Source organism: Grampus griseus, assembly GCF_964374135.1.
Source record: "Grampus griseus genome assembly, chromosome: 1".
Taxonomy (NCBI): domain Eukaryota; kingdom Metazoa; phylum Chordata; class Mammalia; order Artiodactyla; family Delphinidae; genus Grampus; species Grampus griseus.
In genome coordinates this window covers 58,417,833-58,436,554 of record NC_139017.1, presented here as the reverse complement: position 1 = coordinate 58,436,554, position 18,722 = coordinate 58,417,833, and the positions used below count along the sequence as shown (strand labels likewise).

The following is an 18,722-nucleotide window of genomic DNA, read 5'->3' as shown; positions in this document are numbered from 1 at the left end:
AGAAAAGAGGGAAAGTGGCATGAAATAAGACCAAGACAAAAAAAAAAAAAGCATCAAACCCAGACCTGTTTATGAAGTGAGAAATGGTTTTAGGGCAGCTGCTGCAAATTCTTTCACTAGCTTATATTTCCATTTGCTTCCTTTTTAAGGAATTTGTTTTATGAGAGTGGTGTTTGTCAGGTCGTTAGCTTCTGATGGCATCTGGTATCAATTGCAGACTTCTCTCCTTTGCACCCCAACCCCAAACCCCTTTTTGTGTTTCTCTTCCACTACAAATACTGCTTCCCTGAGTGAAGTTTCTGTGTTCTCCGTTTTCCCATGCTCCTGACACATTCTTCTTTCTGGCTACTGTTACATTAAGCCCCAATATCATAATGATAATGCTGATAGTAAACATAATTAGTCTTAAAACTTTTCAAAAGCTTTCTTCTTAGGGTCTTTGGACAAATGTTAATGAAAGTGGCAGCAGTGAAGCCTTACAATGTCCCAGAGAGATGGGCAGTTAGGTATTTATCTTGGTTTGACATACAAGGAAACTAAAGCTGTTTGAAGACTGGCTGGAGGCTGCACAGTGAGTTAGAGGAAAATCCTCAGGCTGGGTCTCAGAGTCCTCACTCTCGGGGCCAGCCTAGACCACCAGGCCGTCTCCCTGGCAACAAGGTGGATCTCCTGTTGCTTTCTTCTCCATTCAGGAGCTAGCATCATTGGCCAAGATGAGCCAAGAAGCTCCTCAGCAGGGTAGTCGGGGGGAAAGAGTAGAATAGTAAATGGTTGGTCTCAGTTTTGAGCAGTTTTCTTTTAAATGAGAGAATATCAAATTGGCAATTTTTGTCCAGCTGCCATTGTCTGCATGATGCCCTACTAAGCGTGTTTCTTCCTTTGGCAACCACTTCTCACCCTTCCACCCATCTTTTTCCAGACCTTTCCCCACACCCCATCACAATGTGTTCTCGGGTAAGGATATGATGCAGTCAGTCAGATGTGATTCACAGGTATTTCCATTTTAACAGGAGACAAAAGTTTGAAGGCAAAGGAATGAGTTTTTCATGATAGAATCTTAAGTCAGTAGGCCCTCAGAGGTCACATTACGTAGATGGTCACCTTACCCATCATTCTAGCTTTGCTCTTTGTGTCTCCACTTCCCCAATAAGCCTCTACTCTCTCCCTTCTTGTCCTCACTTCCGGAAGCCATCATGTTTGAGGATTTTAAAAAATGCTTTCAATAGAGAAATCCCTTTTCAAAATGTATGTTATCCCTGGGCTATCTTCTTGCATATAACCTGCTTGTGGACACCCAGGCACACTAGTAGCACTGTCCTACCAAAATGATGTGTGTGCTTCCTTTTCGTTTGGGCCTCTGCGTGATGCCTTGGGAAACCTCTGTTGGCAGAGTTCCATAAAAGAATGGCCCTCATCTGCCACAAGGCAGACTTTGTCAACCACAGTTGTATATTTAACTCACTTAGAGGCAGCATTTAAAAAATAAAGATACCCAGGCTCTGTCCCCTGGAGATTTTGATTCTGTAGGTTTGTGGTGGGATCCTCACAGCTGTGATTTTATTTTAAGTTTCAAAGTTTTTCAGGCTCACCAGGAGTGAAACCCGGCACCATAAAGAGCTGGGTATGTGTAACCTGAAAGATATGTCAACAAATTCCATAGGCCAAGACTATAAAATAACAAATGCTGATTCCAGAAGGAGAAACTCGTTCCACTGTTTCATCATTATGCTTTAATGTTTTCAGCACAAATTATCACGTGGGAGTCATAAGACAGATCAAAAGTATAAAACATTTTCCCCATTCTGAAGAATCTTTCAATACGGCTGAAGAGAGAAAATAATTAAATCATGTGGTACCGATTATAAATCCATGGCTGTTCCAGAGAAAGTTTTATCATTGGATATGATTTGACCTCAATAAATTAATAGGATTTGGAAAGGCAAAAGAGATATGCCAGAAAGATACCTCCAATGCTTTCCAGACAGAACACAGAGCAAAGTAGCACTCTAAAAACCTAGACAAAATCACCATTTCCTCTCCCTGCCACTGAGAACTGAAGAAAATTCAGTAGGGGCGGGGATCTTAAATTCTGACTAACAAATTTAAAGAACCTATATGGAAAAGAGTCAACATCGATATTTGATGATAGACTTAGAGGCAAGCCCCCCAAATCTTCCCCTACCTTCCAGGGATTGGTGAGGAACAGAGTAAGACTAACATCAGAAAGCAGGCATCATTCTCAGCAGAGACAGCAGACAGACTCACTAACAAACCTACAATGAGCTGTGCCCCAGGGCATGCCAAATCAGGCACATTTTAAAATTTTCCATTGCTTGAGGCCACTAGAGTGAAGCTGGCTTCACTTCCAGCCAAGGTCCACATTTGGGAAGCTGGGTAGTTCCTAAGGAATGGGTGAAGTCCTGGCTGTTCTGTCCACAGCTTCCTCACAGCTTTGGTGTAAGGTTCCCCTGAGGGTCTGTGCCATCCTGGAGGAATTTCAGAAGGCTATGACACTATTCCACTATTCAGAATCAATAGTGAAACCTTATTTCTCCCATGTAAGAACTGATGCAAGTTATGCACTAAAGATCCCATTTCTTGCGTGTGACAGATGGAGGGTGGGGAAGACCTTTAAAAATGATCTTAGAGGAACCACAGTTTGTTAAAACTAAAATGGACCTTAAAGATAATTCAACCCTAATTCCTCATTTTAGAGATGAGGAAATTGAGCCCAAACGAAATTATGGGATATTCCACAACTTCCTACCACACTCAGACTACAATATAATAACAAAGAAACATTTAATGAAGCTTTAGGTTAAACTCAAAATCAGGTTGACATCAGCTCAAGAACTTTTCTAAAGTCAACGTCCCACCCTCCCTCAGGCATCCAACTTGATACCTGGAATCTAGATTAGTTTAGGAGAAACTTTCATACTTTTTGAGAAATAGCACAGTGTGATGGAGAAAGTAGTAGATCAAGGCCAATGTGACTTGGGCTCAGGTCTTGGCTTGGCCCTGCTTAAATCTATGACATTGGGTAAGTCTCTTAACCACTCTGGCCTTTTGTCTGCAAATCTGTAAAATGATGGGGTTAAACTAGGTTCTCTCAAGGGTCCCTTCCAGCTTTAACATGGTATTTAACTCTCTAGATGAGGTGATGATGCTACTGGGGTGGGAGTACAGAAAACCCATGAATGGGCAGGATGTGGTAGAGAACCCAAAAAAAGAGTTGCTCACAATCTTTCTTTCCTAGTGTAAGTTTTTGCTTAATGTCACAACATTTAAGTTGTTTAGTTAAACAAAAGATTGCAATTCATTTATCCAAGAAGTGCTACCATTGACCAAATAGCAATCCCAGTGGTTTCTGTAGAAACAACTCTTTGAAGGTTACACAGTGAAAGAGGATCAGATTTCTCTCCATTCCTCCACTTTGTTTTACCAATTCTTAGTGAAATAAGAGGGTATGGGCTAAGAAGAAATGTATGCTCTGGGTTTGGCAGCAGACGGAAATAACACATACAGAAAGTAGAGTGGGCTGGAAGAGATGGAGTCCTCGTTAATCTTCCCACCACCAACAGCAAAACCAAATAATAATAATAATATCCATCCTTAGAGAGCTTTGCTGTTTCTCCAAACAAATACAAAAACATGGCCACCATTCTGGCTCCCCATTCTACTTCCTCCTCACTACTGGCTCCATCTTTGCTTTGTAGGGCAAGAACCAGATTAAATGTCAAGTACATTTCCATCAGCCTTCTTGGGCAGAACGAAGCTGGTACTTTGAGGGGTTTTACTGAAAGGTCATACTGACCAAGAAGGGAAAATTAATTCAAATTCTTCTCCTCTGAAGAGTCTCATCTGATAGAAACAGAGGAATCTCAGTAATAATTCTGAGTTTTCCATCACGTGATAAAGAAATGAATTACTGCACTAAGCAGACTTCTCCTTCCTTCCTGTATCCTGGGAAAGTGGAGGTTTTCTCTGCCCCTCTATTGAAGTCTTTGCCCCTAAGTTGGCCCCTGAAAACATCTCTGTCAGGAGATGTCCATCTCTTCCTCGAATGTGACCTATTCATAAGTTCAGGACTGGACTCTGGTGGTCCCAGGACTGGTAATTTGCTTCACTCATTTCTATTTCAGGGCATGGTTTTTTACCATGCCTGACTGTAACACTAGAAGTCCCATCCAAATGCCCCCTCTTCCTCTAAAGAAAAACAGATTTACATCACACAGCCAAAAGCACTCCCTTTCAAAATCCCTGTCTCACCAAGTTTCAGAACTGACGATTTTAATGTAGATTATAAAATATGTGGAACACCAAAGAAAGAGTCAAAACAATTTCTGGCTCACCGGCAGAGAATGTGTGCCCTAGCACAGCACCAAGGAAACATAATCACTCATCAGAAACAACAACAATAAAAACAAATATTATGTCTATATAGAATATATATAATAAACTTTTTTTCCAGTTTGCGAAGGCAGTAACCATTTCCACGTGAGGCATTTCCTAATGAGGAGTGATCACTGGAGCCCCCAAATGACTGCACTGCTGACTCCCCCTACCCACCCCACTATTCTTCCCGGGGCACCAATTAAACTATTAATTCAGGAGTGACACTTCCCCAGCCATATTCATAGGCCAAGGCTGGGGAATTGTGAAACAGGTGGAGTTAAGTGAGGGAACAACATAATCCTGAGAATAAAGTTTAATGGGCATGGGGGTGGTGGTGGGATGAACTGGGAGATTGGGATTGACATGTATACACTAATATGTATAAAATAGGTAACTAATAAAAAAATATGCTCGCAAAAAAAAAACAGAACAGTTTAATGGGCATGAGCTTCCATCTGTGGCATTCCTAGAACAGTACTTACAAGGCAGGAAGAAAGGATAGCATGGCTTCTGTGTGGCTATATACGAGCTACGCGTTAACTGAGGTCTTGAGGAGTCGCAAGCCAGCACCTTGAATGAGCCCCAAATTCACATATAGAAGTAGAATATAAAACACATGTTGGGCCCCTCTGGGACTCTCTCTCCCCCTTGGCTTCCTTTCCCCATAAAGTTTCTGGACTCCCCAACAGAAGCTTCACATTGTTCCCATCATCTCGTAATTCAGGAATTTATCAGTCCTTGGTTGACATCAGATTTGGAATATTACTCTCTTCTGTCCTTTTGTTCTTCCTAGCATTCCCAAGCCTTGCAACATCAATGGCTCATTTGCTTATGGAGAAATGAAGGCCCAAAGAAGGGAAGGGACTGTCCTAAAATCGTGTGGTGAGACTGGATGATGCAGCCAAATGTGAGAGGCAGGGGTCTGGACATCGGGCTTGCTGCCATTCTAATTGCCAGGCTTCCTCTGTCTCCCCAGTTATGGCTACACCGAACCATGGCCTGAGAGTCCCTGCAACCAGAACTTAGGGTCAAATCCGTCAACAGTGTCTGTCTATTTGGCAGGCTGGCAAGACGACAGAACCCTGGAAATACTGGCTTGTTTTTATTTTCTGTGCTTTCTCCACCAGCTGCCGTTAATACAGACCGAATAAGCACAGGGCCAGCCCTGAGAAAAATTGGGAAGCAGGTGATATTTTAAACTCATTTCTCTTTTTAGCACCAATTTTCCCGCTTCTCATACTCCCCCAAACTTCCAGTTACCTACACTAGGTTGCATTTCAGCAGGGCTCTGGTATACTTTTGAGTTGGCAAGGTCCATAAGAGAATACTTCTGGCATAAACAGCTGATAACGACTCAAGACATTTCTATTTCTATTAAGTGGTTATTGACTATTTTAAAGAGACCGCTGGAGATTATCAGGACTTGAACAAAATAATTCCTAATTGTGGACTTTCAGACACTGTGATAAGGCATTGGGAATTAGTGTTGTGAAGTCACTGTTTTGAAACCAGCCTTAGCGGTAGATTCCAACCACAAGTCTTCCTAAGATGTCTGTGCCTGTAGCCCTGAAATCTGAAACCTGAAAGCTGCCACCCAACTGGTCCTAAGAATGTATCCCACCATCTCAGACAACGTAATATTTTAATAAAGGAACCATCTCAGACAACGTAATATTTTAATAAAGGCTATTTCTAGAGTAGTCTAGCCGTGCCCCAATAAACCCCTAAATGAGACCATGTCCAGGACCTTTCCATTTTTCCTCTATAACCCCATGAGAGTAAACAGTTGAAAAGACTCAAACAGCTCACTGTGCCTCTCAAAGCAGATCTGTCTTTCACCAGGCCATCCATCATCGGCCAGGAGAACCAGAATCCTCGCCAGTGGATTCTCCTCCTTCCCTCTTATTTTATGGACAAATCATTCTGGGAAAAGGAAGTTGAGCAAGAAACCTAGGGAACAATTGAGCAGCTATAATTCTTTTCTTGCTTAAGAAGCAAAAATGGATTCAATGTTAATTTGCTAAACTGCTTTGGGGAAGAAGATAATCCAATGAATAGAAATGCAATACATATTTCATTTCTATACGGCCTTTCCCAGCAGCAAGAGAGAACAGTTCCCATCATCCTGGAACATTAAAAGGAAACCCTATGCTAAATATAAAAGACAAAGAGCCAAAGGATAAATAGATGCTTTAACCTGTGGCCCCTAGCACAAGAAAGGAAGAAGCCCTTTACTTTGTGAGGCTATCAAAAGGGTGGTGATTGGAATGTTTTACATAGGACTGAGTAGGGAACAGAGAAGCCTGGCAAGGTATAGGGGCCCAATCCAGGAAGAGAAGGAAGGGAAAGTGTTGCCATTTTAAATCTGAGCTCCAAATAATTGAAGCGCGATAGGAATTGGTAAAGCAGCAGCAATGAGGGTTCCAGGGAATAATGAAGCATGAAGCAGAATGACGGATAATAGAGATGGAATGATCCTATTACCAAGACCAGGCTCACAAACTGATTACAGCAGGGATGGAATGCCAAGGCACTGAGCTGTGCTCTGGCTGCATGCCCCTGGACTCAGGCTCAGAGGCCTTATAATCTAGCCCCAGCTCTACCAGTAATCTATGGGGCAACCAAGAAGAAACATTTTTACACCTGAGAAGTCCCAACACCTTCCGAATGGAAAACACAGCCACTTGCTCCCAGAAATTCTCTGGGGGTTATAAAAGTCATAGAAGTGAATTCTATGGAAAAGGTGCTTTCCTTTCTACCACATCCCTCCACTCCCCAACCAAAATCCCACGTCTGCCAAGAAGTCTCCACGGACAATGGAGGGTGACCCAGAAATCCTCTATACTTGACTTACTGATGAAGGTGCTATCTTCTTCGTCAGCAGATCCACCTTTTCAAGATTAGCTTTCTAAGGCTAAAGATATCTTTTGTGTCACAGCACAGCAATGTCATTCAAAGGGGGGATCTGAAGAGGTAAGGCAGCTGAGGGGAGCCAGCCTGAGATAGCATTAACCCTGCGTGTTACCGAAGTTTGAGTGTGAATCGCAAATGGAAAGATATGAGTTATTTGGTGGTGGCTGACTGTTGGCTTTTCTCCCTGAATTATTTATTTTTTACAGTCCCTGCTTCAGGAAACAGAATCTGAAGAACAGAGGCTCCACAGAGAAAACAACAGTGACTAAACTAATATACATGTACATAAATTTGTAGGTCTCTGTGCATCCTGAGGCACTTCAAACCAAATCAGCTATACACTATTCTTTGATTACTCATTTCTAAAAATAAATTCATTTATTTATTTATTTTTGGCTGTGTTGGGTCTTCGTTGCTGTGCGTGCGCTTTCTCTAGTTGTGGCGAGCGGGGGCTACTCTTTGTTGTGGTGCGTGGGCTTCTCATTGTGGTGGCTTCTCTTGTTGTGGAGCATGGGCTCTAGGCGCTCGGGCTTCAGTAGTTGTGGAGCACAGGCTCGGTAGTTGTGGCGCACGGGCTTAGTTGCTCCGAGGCATAGGGGATCTTCCCTGACCAGGGATCGAATCCATGTCCTCTTCGTTGGCAGGCAGATTCTTAACCACTGTGCCACCAGGGAAGTCCCTACTCATTTTTAATTACCTGATTCTTTTCTTTACACAAGCATGATTAACAAAACATGGCAGGTATGTTACTTATGTCAGGCATTACGTCAAGTATAAAAGAGTTGGAGGCTGAACTCTCACTGATGTCCACAGTAACAGCCAAATAGTAAATGTTTTTAATGCAAAAGATAAATTCTGCTTAAGAGCTGTTGCCTTGAATATACAATCATACACACACAATGTGTGTGTTCATTATTTCCTCTTGACTCAGACTTTATGTGCTCATGCTCAGTTTGCTTTAACTAAAGAGGAAAATCCAGATTTATGCAGAAAAGATAAAAGCAAAGAAAGAGAAGAGAAAATCTGGGGATGACACTGCTGTTTACAAAAATATTTATATTTTACTTAAAAAATAATGCCTTTCTGAATGGCACAATCATTTAAAAAGTTAAATCATTTAAAAATTTAGTTATATAATTCAATGCATATTAATCTTCTCCAAAAGATTGCCTTGTGTAAAATAAAATACATACACACACACACTTACACATATATAACCACATTTCACTAGACCCAAATTGCTAAATAAATTAACCCTCAATTGTCCTACATTATGAAAAGAGTCAGAATGCAGATCATTTAAATAATAACCACTTTTTTATTTTTAGATTTTTAAAATAATTTTATGATTTTCTAGGAAACCCAATTGATATTACTGATTGTTTTTCACTTTAATGAACACTGTAACAATTCTGGATGAGCTATTGAGAAGGTGGCTTAGGAAAAAGGGAAAATGAACTTGGGAATAAAATGTGGAAATGGATCAGTCATAAAATGGATGTGGTGGACCTAGATAATGAAGTATTGGGAGGACATTCTCTGGTAAAAGGCTGTTTAGATAATCCACCTACCAAGAACTGGGGAATCCCTATAAGAAAGACCTTACTCTGGGAATCATTGTTCTTCCCTCATGCTTTTTTCCTGCATGCAAATTCCTCACATGTCCCTTGTGACCCAAGCTGCCTAGTAAGTTGAAACTACATCAGTAGAGTGTGTGGCTCTATCAGGCCATGAGACACATGCAGTGAGATCCTTGTAACTCCAAGGTCTAGGCACACTAGTCCAGCCTAACGTATTTTGGTGGACATTATTCCAGCCTCTTAGAATCCACAACCTTGTGTAATTCTCTCAGCTTGAGTGCGGGTGGGACCAGTGACTTACTTCTAACCAAATGAATATGGCAAAGGTGACAATGTCACTTCTGAGTACACAACCTAAGATTGAAAGGTACTCTTGCTGAGAGACTCTCTCTTTATGGCTTTGAAGAAACAAATTGCCAAGTGTGAGCTGCCCCATGGAGATGGCTATGGGGTAAGGAACTGAGGACAGCATCTGTGCAACATCCAGCAGGAAACAGGCCCTCAGTCTGGCAGCATTTGGGGACCAAATGCCTACAGAGGACCCAGTTAAGCCTGGCCTAAAATCTTGAATTTCAGAAACTGTGAGAGTATAAATGTGTATTGGTTTAAGCTGCAGAAAACTAATACATACACAAACCAGGCTTTAAATTGTAGTCTTCCTTCTGGCTTACCTGTACTTCTAAACTCCAAGAGAACGGAATATTTCTTTTCTGATTTTCTCTCCTCGAGGAATAAGATTCTTTTTGTCTGGGCTAGGACCGCATAGGAGCTGGGACAAATTTTCTCTTTTTCTAATGACCCCAAATCCCCTGGATTCTGCCCATAAAATTGCCCCACTAGATAATTCATTTCCTGAACCTTTCCAAAAGTCCAAAATATCCTTACAATTCCACCATTTATTACCTACTCCATCAAATATCACCAGATCACCTGCATTACTTGGAGCCCACATCTACATTTCTTGGTTTCATGGATTCCTCAAAATAAATATGCCATTTGCATAGACATATCTAAAATACGGGTGCTCTTTAATTATTCCAGGGCCAGTTAAAATCTTCTTACTGCAGTCCAAATAAGAGTTTGTGGGAGGGTGGAAGGATTTCTTGGAGAGTAATAGACATGAGTATATTTCTTTTTAAAAATAATTAATTAATTAATTTTGTTGTTGTTGTTGAGGTATAGTTGTTTTACAATGTTGTGTTAGTTTCTACTGTACAGCGAAGTGGAGTTCCCTGTGCTATACAGCAGGTTCTTATTAGTTATCTATTTTACACATATTAGCGTATATATGTCAATCTCAATCTCCCAATTCACCCCACCACCACCACCCTCTTTCCCTCCTTGGTGTCCACACGTTTGTTCTCTACCTCTGTGTCACATGAGTATGTTTCTAAAACAGCTTTTCGTTCCTATAATGAAAACTTTCTTTACTAAAAACAAATTACTTTGATACTACTCTTAGTTTTGCTAGTTTTAAATAAGGTGAATTTGTACACACTGAGTCTCAGTTTCCTCAACTGAAAAATGATTCCTGGCATATTGTAGGCACTTAATAAATATTTTTTGAATGATGAATAGTCTGCCTCTTTCTACACATACATACACACACACACACCCCATATAGAATAGTTTTACAAATCAGTCTACATTAAATTTTTCAGAAGCCTTTCTACTATGTGAAATAAAATATGGCAATGTATATACAATGTGTATACACACACACATATTCACTGTTTTAGACATAAATTTGTACACAACTCAACTCTCAATTATCCACAAAGATAAGAAGGATCAAACATGACTATACACAGTGAGTGAGAAAGAATGTGAGAACAAGAGAGAGAGAGAGAAGAAATAACTAAGGTTTCCACATGGATGTTCATTTAAAAAGATTAATGTCCTATTCAATTTTATATTAGAATACTTGGCTTTGATAACCTATAGTTTAAGGTAAACCTCAGAACCCACTATAGTTTTATATTTATGAGTATCTATTACTTGTTTTCCCTCTCAATCAGAACGTGTATTTATACTGAATAAGCTAGAGATATTTATACTTTATGTTTGCCTTGACTTAAAATAAGTTCAAAGCATTAAAAAAAGAAAATACGCATTTCCAGTTAGGTCAGTCTACTTAAAAGTTATATTGAAAATTGGTTTCAGTATTAAAGCCAGGAACTTAAAGAAAATCTTAATCTGGAACATACAAGGCAGAGAGAAGGGGTTTCTTCATGGTTACTTGACAAGATATTTTCTGCCAGTTATCAGCTTATTCCCTCTCAGTTCCAAATCTCCACCTTCATTGCCCTGCTTTGCGATACTAGAGATGGACCATGCAAATATTGCTCTTTTGCCATTTAGCACGATGTCACGTTTTCCCAGTAGACGTAACTGGAGAGACACTGCAGGAGGAAGGGGTGTTTCTTCTTGATTCCTACGTGCTTTTTCTTCTTGATTCTGCAGCTCTTTGATGTCCAACACAGCCTCGGTCTAGTGGTGCTCACCCCCTAATGAGTTTCAGTGACACCCTGCATGTCCCAGCAGTTCTACCAGCACTGCAGCTGGCTTCCCAGCAAAGGTACCCCAGTGAATGACTTCCCACAAAGTTTCAGCAGCACCCCAATGGGTGGCTTCCCATCAAGTTTCATCAGTGCCCAGCAGGTGACCTCCCAGAAAGTTTTAGCAGCGCCCCAATGACAGCTTTCCATAAAGTCCCAAGAGCACCTCAACAGACAGCTTCTTTATGAGCTTCAATCAGCACCCCAGTGGGTGGTTTCTTGATTGCCAGTCTCAGCCTATGAAACCTCAGCAAACTTCTCTGTCGCCCAGTGTGCCACTGCTCCACCCTCTCCAATGAGATCAAAATCACAGCCTTGGAGGGGGTCAGGTACTCTTCCTTGGATACTCTTCCCTCATCCCTAAAAGTAATGATCGCTCCCTTTATCTACCATTCTTCTATGTTAGGGTTCTCTTTACCATTTAGTAGTTAATCCTCTGTTACTAGTCAATAGTTATTTATATTAATCTTCCTCTATTCTAATTACCGTGTCCTGACTGACTGACTGAAACAATGGAACTGGAAATGGTAGTAGGAGATAGAGTCACAAAGATAGAATTTGGGAATCTGTTTGGTTGTGCCTTTGGGCTTGAGTACAATGCTGAGCTACTTGTCAATGGGAAATGGGATGCTAATAATCAATGACACGCAGTGGGACCACAATTACCAATTACCAAGCTATCATCTTTGGCTATTGCTGTGAACAGCCAACTGGGAACCCAAACTCCTGCTGTACTTGACCACAGGTGTCCTGCACACCACTGCTGAGCCCATCACAGCAGCCAGAGAGAAGAAAGTACCTCAAAACCAGGAAGAGAAGACCCTTTCTCCTACAGTGTGTTTCCAGAACCCTCTGTTGACAAAAGTTAACACTGTGCCAGTCAGCAAAGGATAAATATCAATAAAATCCTGCTCTAGTACTACGAGTTAGGGTGATAAGGGTGGATTTAGAGGTGAGAAGCAATAACTTGTAAAAGGAGGATGGTAAAAATGATAAAGATGGGAAATGGTGTGGAAACTGCCTGGGCTGTCCTCCCACCTGGTGTTTGAATGTGCTACAAACTCCAAATGGATCATTCTCAGGTAATCTCACAAGAATACTCTGAGGTAATTTCTCCCTGTTTCCCACTTAAATACCAACAGTACAGAAAAATATGAAAACTCTTATCAATACCAAAAACCAAGGTGGATAGCTGGACTCTGAGGATTTTTCTCCTGATTTCAAAATGTATTGGAGTTGAATTGAGAAATATCACCGGAAGCCAAAACATGCATTTCTTGTTTTGTTTTCTGAAAAAAGCAAAGCAGAGAAAGAATAGAGCCATACTAAAAGAAAAGAGGCAAACAGGTCACTCTTTCTTCATTCCCTGGCCCCTGTAAAGACCAGAGATCTGGGCACTACTTTTCAGGGGTCACAGTTCTGTTCTCTATCCATCAGTCCTCATCAGTACCCTTTCTTTACTCATTTCAAGATTTCCGGTCAGGAAGTATAAGGGTCTTGGTGGGGTGAGGCAGAAGCAAGTGGGGAGAAGGGAGAACCATTGGCAAAGGCCGTTGAATCCTGGGAGATAACTGTCCCAAAGGTAAGAATGCTACAGAGTCCTAAAGAATACTACAGGCTTGAGGACCATGAGATAAAATTTCAGAATAAAAGCTTGGAGTAGTTTTACACAGTGAAATCCTACTGTCTTTGTAAAGAGTGCAGTAAAGCAATGTGCCCTGGCCTCACTGGCAGTGAAGATAGAGAAAGGTTAAAAATAAAACAGAGGCAAACATTTATCAAACAAATACAAACAAAAGGAAAGCAGGGATGGAAATTTTCATTCCAGACAAAGCATAATACAAAGGCTTAACCTTTGAAAGGGGCAAAAGGGTTGGCAAGAGCTTTGATCCTAATAAAAATAAAACAGTCACAAGCATTTATACACCTAATTATGTTATATGAAATTACAAAAAGCCAGAACTATTTGAAATACAAGGAAGAATGGAAAGAAGTACAACTGTCTGGAAGGTTATACTGTATTCTCAACCTTTTATAGAGCAGGTAGATAGAAAAATCAATAAAAGGAAAGTACAAATGCTGAAAAGAAATGAGTGATCAAAAGTTTCAACCACTGCTATCAGCCTATGTCCTGAAAAAGGCGATAATATCCTTCATCTTCAGAAGATTCAACACTGGGGTATCTGATGGATATACCATCAGGTAGGGTCAGAGAAGTTGCAACTAATGTTTTCATTGTATTCATGTGACTGAAAAAACAGAATCCTGTTGTAGGAGAAACACATGCCCATCAGCAATTCTTGCCTGTTAGTAAATTCTTCTAGACCTGACCTTGTGAATTTCCAAAGTAGATAACATGAGCCCTGATTATCTGCAAGCTAATCCACTCATTTAGGAAAATTAACCTATTAGTGCCAGGATTGTATCTTGGACACATTCAAAATCCCACTGTATTAATCAAAAAGATGGTTCCCACTTCCCCAAGCCATCAACACAATCCTGGAATGGTTGGGGATCTGCCTGACACTCCAACTCATGGGATACTGTGGAAGGTTATGCAGGACCTTTCCCCAAGGTGGCTAGGGCAGGAAATAGCCAGAGAGTAAGAATGAATTCAGCTCTTACTGGGCACTGGTGACCAAAACCAAGAACACTAAAGTCGGTTTTCGGGACTAAGGTGTTCATTATCAGTAGACTAAGCCCAAAGGGTCATAAGCTGGGTAGCCATCATAGCAGAATGGGAAACAAGATGAAGAGAAAGATCAAAGTCAAATGGTCCAAGGTAAGGATCATGAATGTCACTGGAGAGCCAGACTTAGGTTTACTGGCCTTCAGCTGAGATTCTGTGGGTCAGTCAGGCTGGTTTAAGGATAAAGTGTTGTAGGAGGACAGACCATTGGTCATTAATGGTTAAATACAAAATGGATAAAACATCTTCTACTGCCAGGCATGTCAGCTCTCCCGTGCCCATTTTAGTATTAATGTAATTCAGGTCATAAGGGGTAAGAAGGAGGCAGCCAGGAATCCCTCTCACTATGCCCAGAATTTGAGGGTTTCATATTATGGTCTATCTACATTTACAACTGTGATTGATAAAAAGATGCTAAAAGACTTCTACTCTTTGAGAATACATAGGGATTTAGATTTTAAATCTGTCCACAAAGAAAATATGCGGGATCTATTAGGTTCCCTGTGTATCAAAATTTACTATATTGCACTGATTTTCTCGCCGAAAAGGAAAAGCCAATTTGCATGGCTCCTGTCAGTCACATGTGGTTTGGAAATTCTCGTGCATTCCAGATACACTCTGTGTAAACTGGAGAATCATATCTTATTTCTACTCGTTTGCATGCATGCGTATAAAACTTGTTTTTCCCACAGTGCCAAATGAAAATAAGTGAAGAACTAACAGCAGTGATCATAATTAATCAACTTCTTTGTCAAAACTTCACAGCTGTTGTTGTGAGGGGAATTCTTGTCCCTTGGGGTCTACAGAGGTTGTGACTTCCTTTTTGCTTTGCTTGTTCAGTTCTGTCCCGTGGAAGATTTAGAGATAAAATCCGTAACTGTCATTCAGTGCACAATTTCTGACACCTCTTATGCGCCAGGGCCTTTAGTAGGTACTGAGAGATACTGAGCAGAATTCCTACTGCAGGGAGCTCAGAGTGGGAAAGAATAACAAATAAATAAATAGGTATATTTATGTGATAGCTGCCTTTGTAAAGCATGGGTTGTGTACAATGTCCTATGGAAACAGGGAGGGAGTTTGCCAAAAATTCATTGACAAAGGTGAATCATGATGGTCAAGTGTGAGTTGAAGTGAAGAAGTACTGGACAGCATTCAAGAAAGTAGGAACATTGTGTGCAAAGACATGGAGCTCAACAAGAACACATGTTTCAGGGACCTGAAAGAAATTCTGTATGGCTTGAGGCCAGAGGTAGAACCAATAGAGAAAATAATTGGAAAACACATGAGACAGAGGCAATAATTCTAGTAAAAAAATGCTATTTTAATAGTCTACATTCTTACATTAATATTTGAAGACTTTTGCTCACTAAGGAGACTTAAAAGTTGCAGATGAACTGGCTAGTGTTGCAATGTCCATTACCTAGACCCTATCCCTTCCTAGCACTTACAACAATGTCTGACACACAGTTAGTGCTTGATTAATATAAACTACTATTACTGCATGCGATAAATGGCACCTAATGACTCGTGCCTTGATGCACATCCCTCCTCTTGAGTATGGGCTGGACTGACTCATTTCTAATCAATAGAATATACCAGAAGTAATGGGTTGTCAATTCCAACATTATGTTATAAAAAGACTGACTTCCTTTCTGGGCAGACTCTCGTGTACTCACCCTCTCTGGTTCTCTTTATTTTTTGGATTATTAGCCGCCATGTCATAAGGACACTCAGGCACTTTATGGAAACGCCCACATGGCAAGGAACTGAGCCATGCCTATGTGAGTGTGCCCACTGCCAGCACCTGTGTGAGTGAGTTTGGATGCAGATCTCCTGAGGCTTGCCACAGCCACATGAGTGAACTTGGAAGTGAATTCTCCAGCTCCACTCGAGCCTTGAGGTTACTGCACGCTTAGCCCACAGCTGATGGCAACCTCTTAAGAGACTCTAAGCCAGAGGCACCTAGCTGAGTTGCACCCAGATTCCTCTCTGACAGAAACCGTGATAAGCCACTAAATTTTGCTATAATTTGCTGCACAGCAAAAGATAACTAATATACTATATTAGTACTGTCTACACTTATTCCCCAATCAAGGTTGGGTTTCTGGGATACCTAGGTTGGGCAAGGTGGTATCAGAGTTCCTCCTTGGTGATGGAGTGCTGCCTGCAACTCCAGCTTTTGTGACCAGGATCCCAATTGCCTGACACTTCACTCCTTGAGGGAACAAACCCTGTTACCTACAGTGCCACTCAACTGATTAGACCATTCATAGAATGAGTCCAGCCCAAGTGCAGCACAGATTACTGTGTTTGGCTTGCTCCTTGCCCCATCAGGGCCAACCTTGGGCATACCAATGCTATGAAGAACAGTTCCTTACTAGCAGGAGCTGAGAGTCCAGGAAATGCTATCTAGATGACAATTACGGATGTCCACAGAAGGGCACATATAGCTAATGTAGTCCTGATTTCCATATGTAAATCTAATTGATTATATGACATGCCTTAGAAACTAATTGTTAAACTTGCTATATACACTGTCCAGGTGGGAACAAGTGAAAAAATATACATCACTTAAGGAACACTGAGTTTTTGGCAGAGAATTTTTGGCAGTTTACATAACAATGTTGATGTGAAGGCAGTGGTTTTATATGTAAAAAAGATTTTACGACCTTAAAGATGATAAATATTTACATAAACATTATTCTCAGCTAAGGAAAGAAGAGCAAAATATAAAACGCAAGTGTGCCTTCTATGAATTGTTCTTTGCTTGCTTCTTAAGTCTTTTTAGAAGTTCTTAGACCCATTTTTAGTTAGTGGACAAGCACCCACTATATATACAATAGTATGTATGAAAATGATAGCAACACATCACAACAAAAAGAAAGAAAAAAAGGAAGAAAGGGGACTTTGTACCTCTGTCCCTGATGATTTTGCCCCTCGTGCTCTGGGATGCAGTTGTTGGAAGCTGAAGGACTTATGATGGAGGATGTCCTTAGAGCCACTGCTGAGATGCCCACCAGTGGGGATGAGAAATTCAGCAGCACTGAGGTGGTATGGTGGAAGAGGACATTCGAGTGATGGGTTACATTGATAACCAGTGGGTTATGCTGGCATGACAGTTCATAGCTTCCTGAAGAGAAACAAGGAGATGAATAATATTTTAAGTCTTTCATGTAGTACCATATCATGTAGTTTCCATATCTAGTATTCATTTTGTCTTCTCAATAGCTGTATGATGTAAGCAAGGTCTCAAACAATATCAGAGACAGACATCAAGCTGATTCCTGGGTCTAATGGATTGTCCTCTAGTGGTCCTAAAGGGATAACTGTCAGACTCACCAAGAGAGTGGTTGTTTCCACTGATATCGGTCAGGTAAAGGGTCACTGTTGGCTGCTGTTCCCCAGGCACCAGGCCATCAGATGTCAAGAAAATGAAAATTGCTGTGGCCACTCCTGGTCTATTGAAACAAACCTAGGCATAAGCACATACATGTACGAGCCATTATTTCCAGTGGGCTATCAAGGCACGTGTCACACTATTTTTATACTTCTCAAATAGCTCACCATTCATAAAGAGCTCCCTTCTCCTTTACAATGGGAAAAAACATGGAGTAGGCACAGCAAGATAGCCACAGTCACATCAAAAGTCAAAATTAGCTGGAAAGAAGATAACTTTCAGCTACTGAGCTGCCTATCTTTTTATGAGACTTTTTATGTCAACCCATTGCTTGTCACTTGAATCTTTCTTTAAATTTCTCAAAAAGATCACTCAAATAGACCATCTCTGGAGACAGTAAACTACAGCATAGGTAGACAATACCTCCCTATCTCCAAAGTGAGAGACGTGGACAAGAGTATCACCTTGCTAACACTTTGTTCTGAACTGGCATAGCTAATTATCCTTCCCTATCTCCTTATCTCTCCCCTAAAGTTTTTATCAGAACCTCTCACTTAGCTTTTGAACTATGCCATGGGAGAGAAGCTATTGAAGATTTGGTTGCTTCTGAGATTAGAAGCTGCCAAACTGTTTATTCTTATTCTTTTGGTGCCTCAAGCCCATATACCCTATCCATGGCTGAAGAATAAGCCAACAATGAAAATTCAGTTATCTATAAGAAATATACCTAGATGGCTAGACTAATTAACAAAGAAACAGTCTTTCACAGTAAACTATGGCTGTTTTGTCCCTGGAAATCCTTTAATATAAAAGAAAACACCTCAGAGATTGGGGAATGACCTGGAGAACTTATTTTCCATATTGAAATTATTTGATGTAGTAATTCTACTTTTATTTCCTATAGCTCAACATTACTCTTAATTTCTATTGAGAATTAACTCCAGTCTTCCCTGGTGTTGGATGGTTGTTGCATTATTAGAATCTGGTGCTGGACTGTACAACCTTCTGTGTGTATTTCTCTAGCTTTTCATCAGGTTCTGAAGGGGATAAAGCTCCAGAAAAACTGTCCTCAGTGTCAGAGCAGGGTACACCATCTGATGGCAGAGGTCTTTTCTTAAAATGGGGAGCAGGAGAGTAAAACATGTTTTCCATTTTAATAAGAATTCTTCCTTGTCCGGAGACTGATTTTT

At 40.8% G+C, this 18,722-nt stretch overlaps 1 protein-coding gene across 2 annotated transcripts in view; it reads right to left on the bottom strand.

The window, feature by feature from the left end:
* The window catches only part of PAPPA2 (pappalysin 2), a gene marked incomplete at its 5' end in the record, with an annotated part of 281,240 nt that overhangs the window by 84,426 nt on the left and 178,092 nt on the right, over nucleotides 1-18,722 (bottom strand). For both annotated transcript variants that reach the window (XM_082656927.1, XM_082656928.1), the window contains 2 exons: nucleotides 17,049-17,265; nucleotides 17,475-17,607. In XM_082656927.1, the coding sequence (XP_082513053.1) occupies nucleotides 17,049-17,265; nucleotides 17,475-17,607 (350 nt within the window). The remainder of the gene's footprint in view (nucleotides 1-17,048; nucleotides 17,266-17,474; nucleotides 17,608-18,722) is intronic.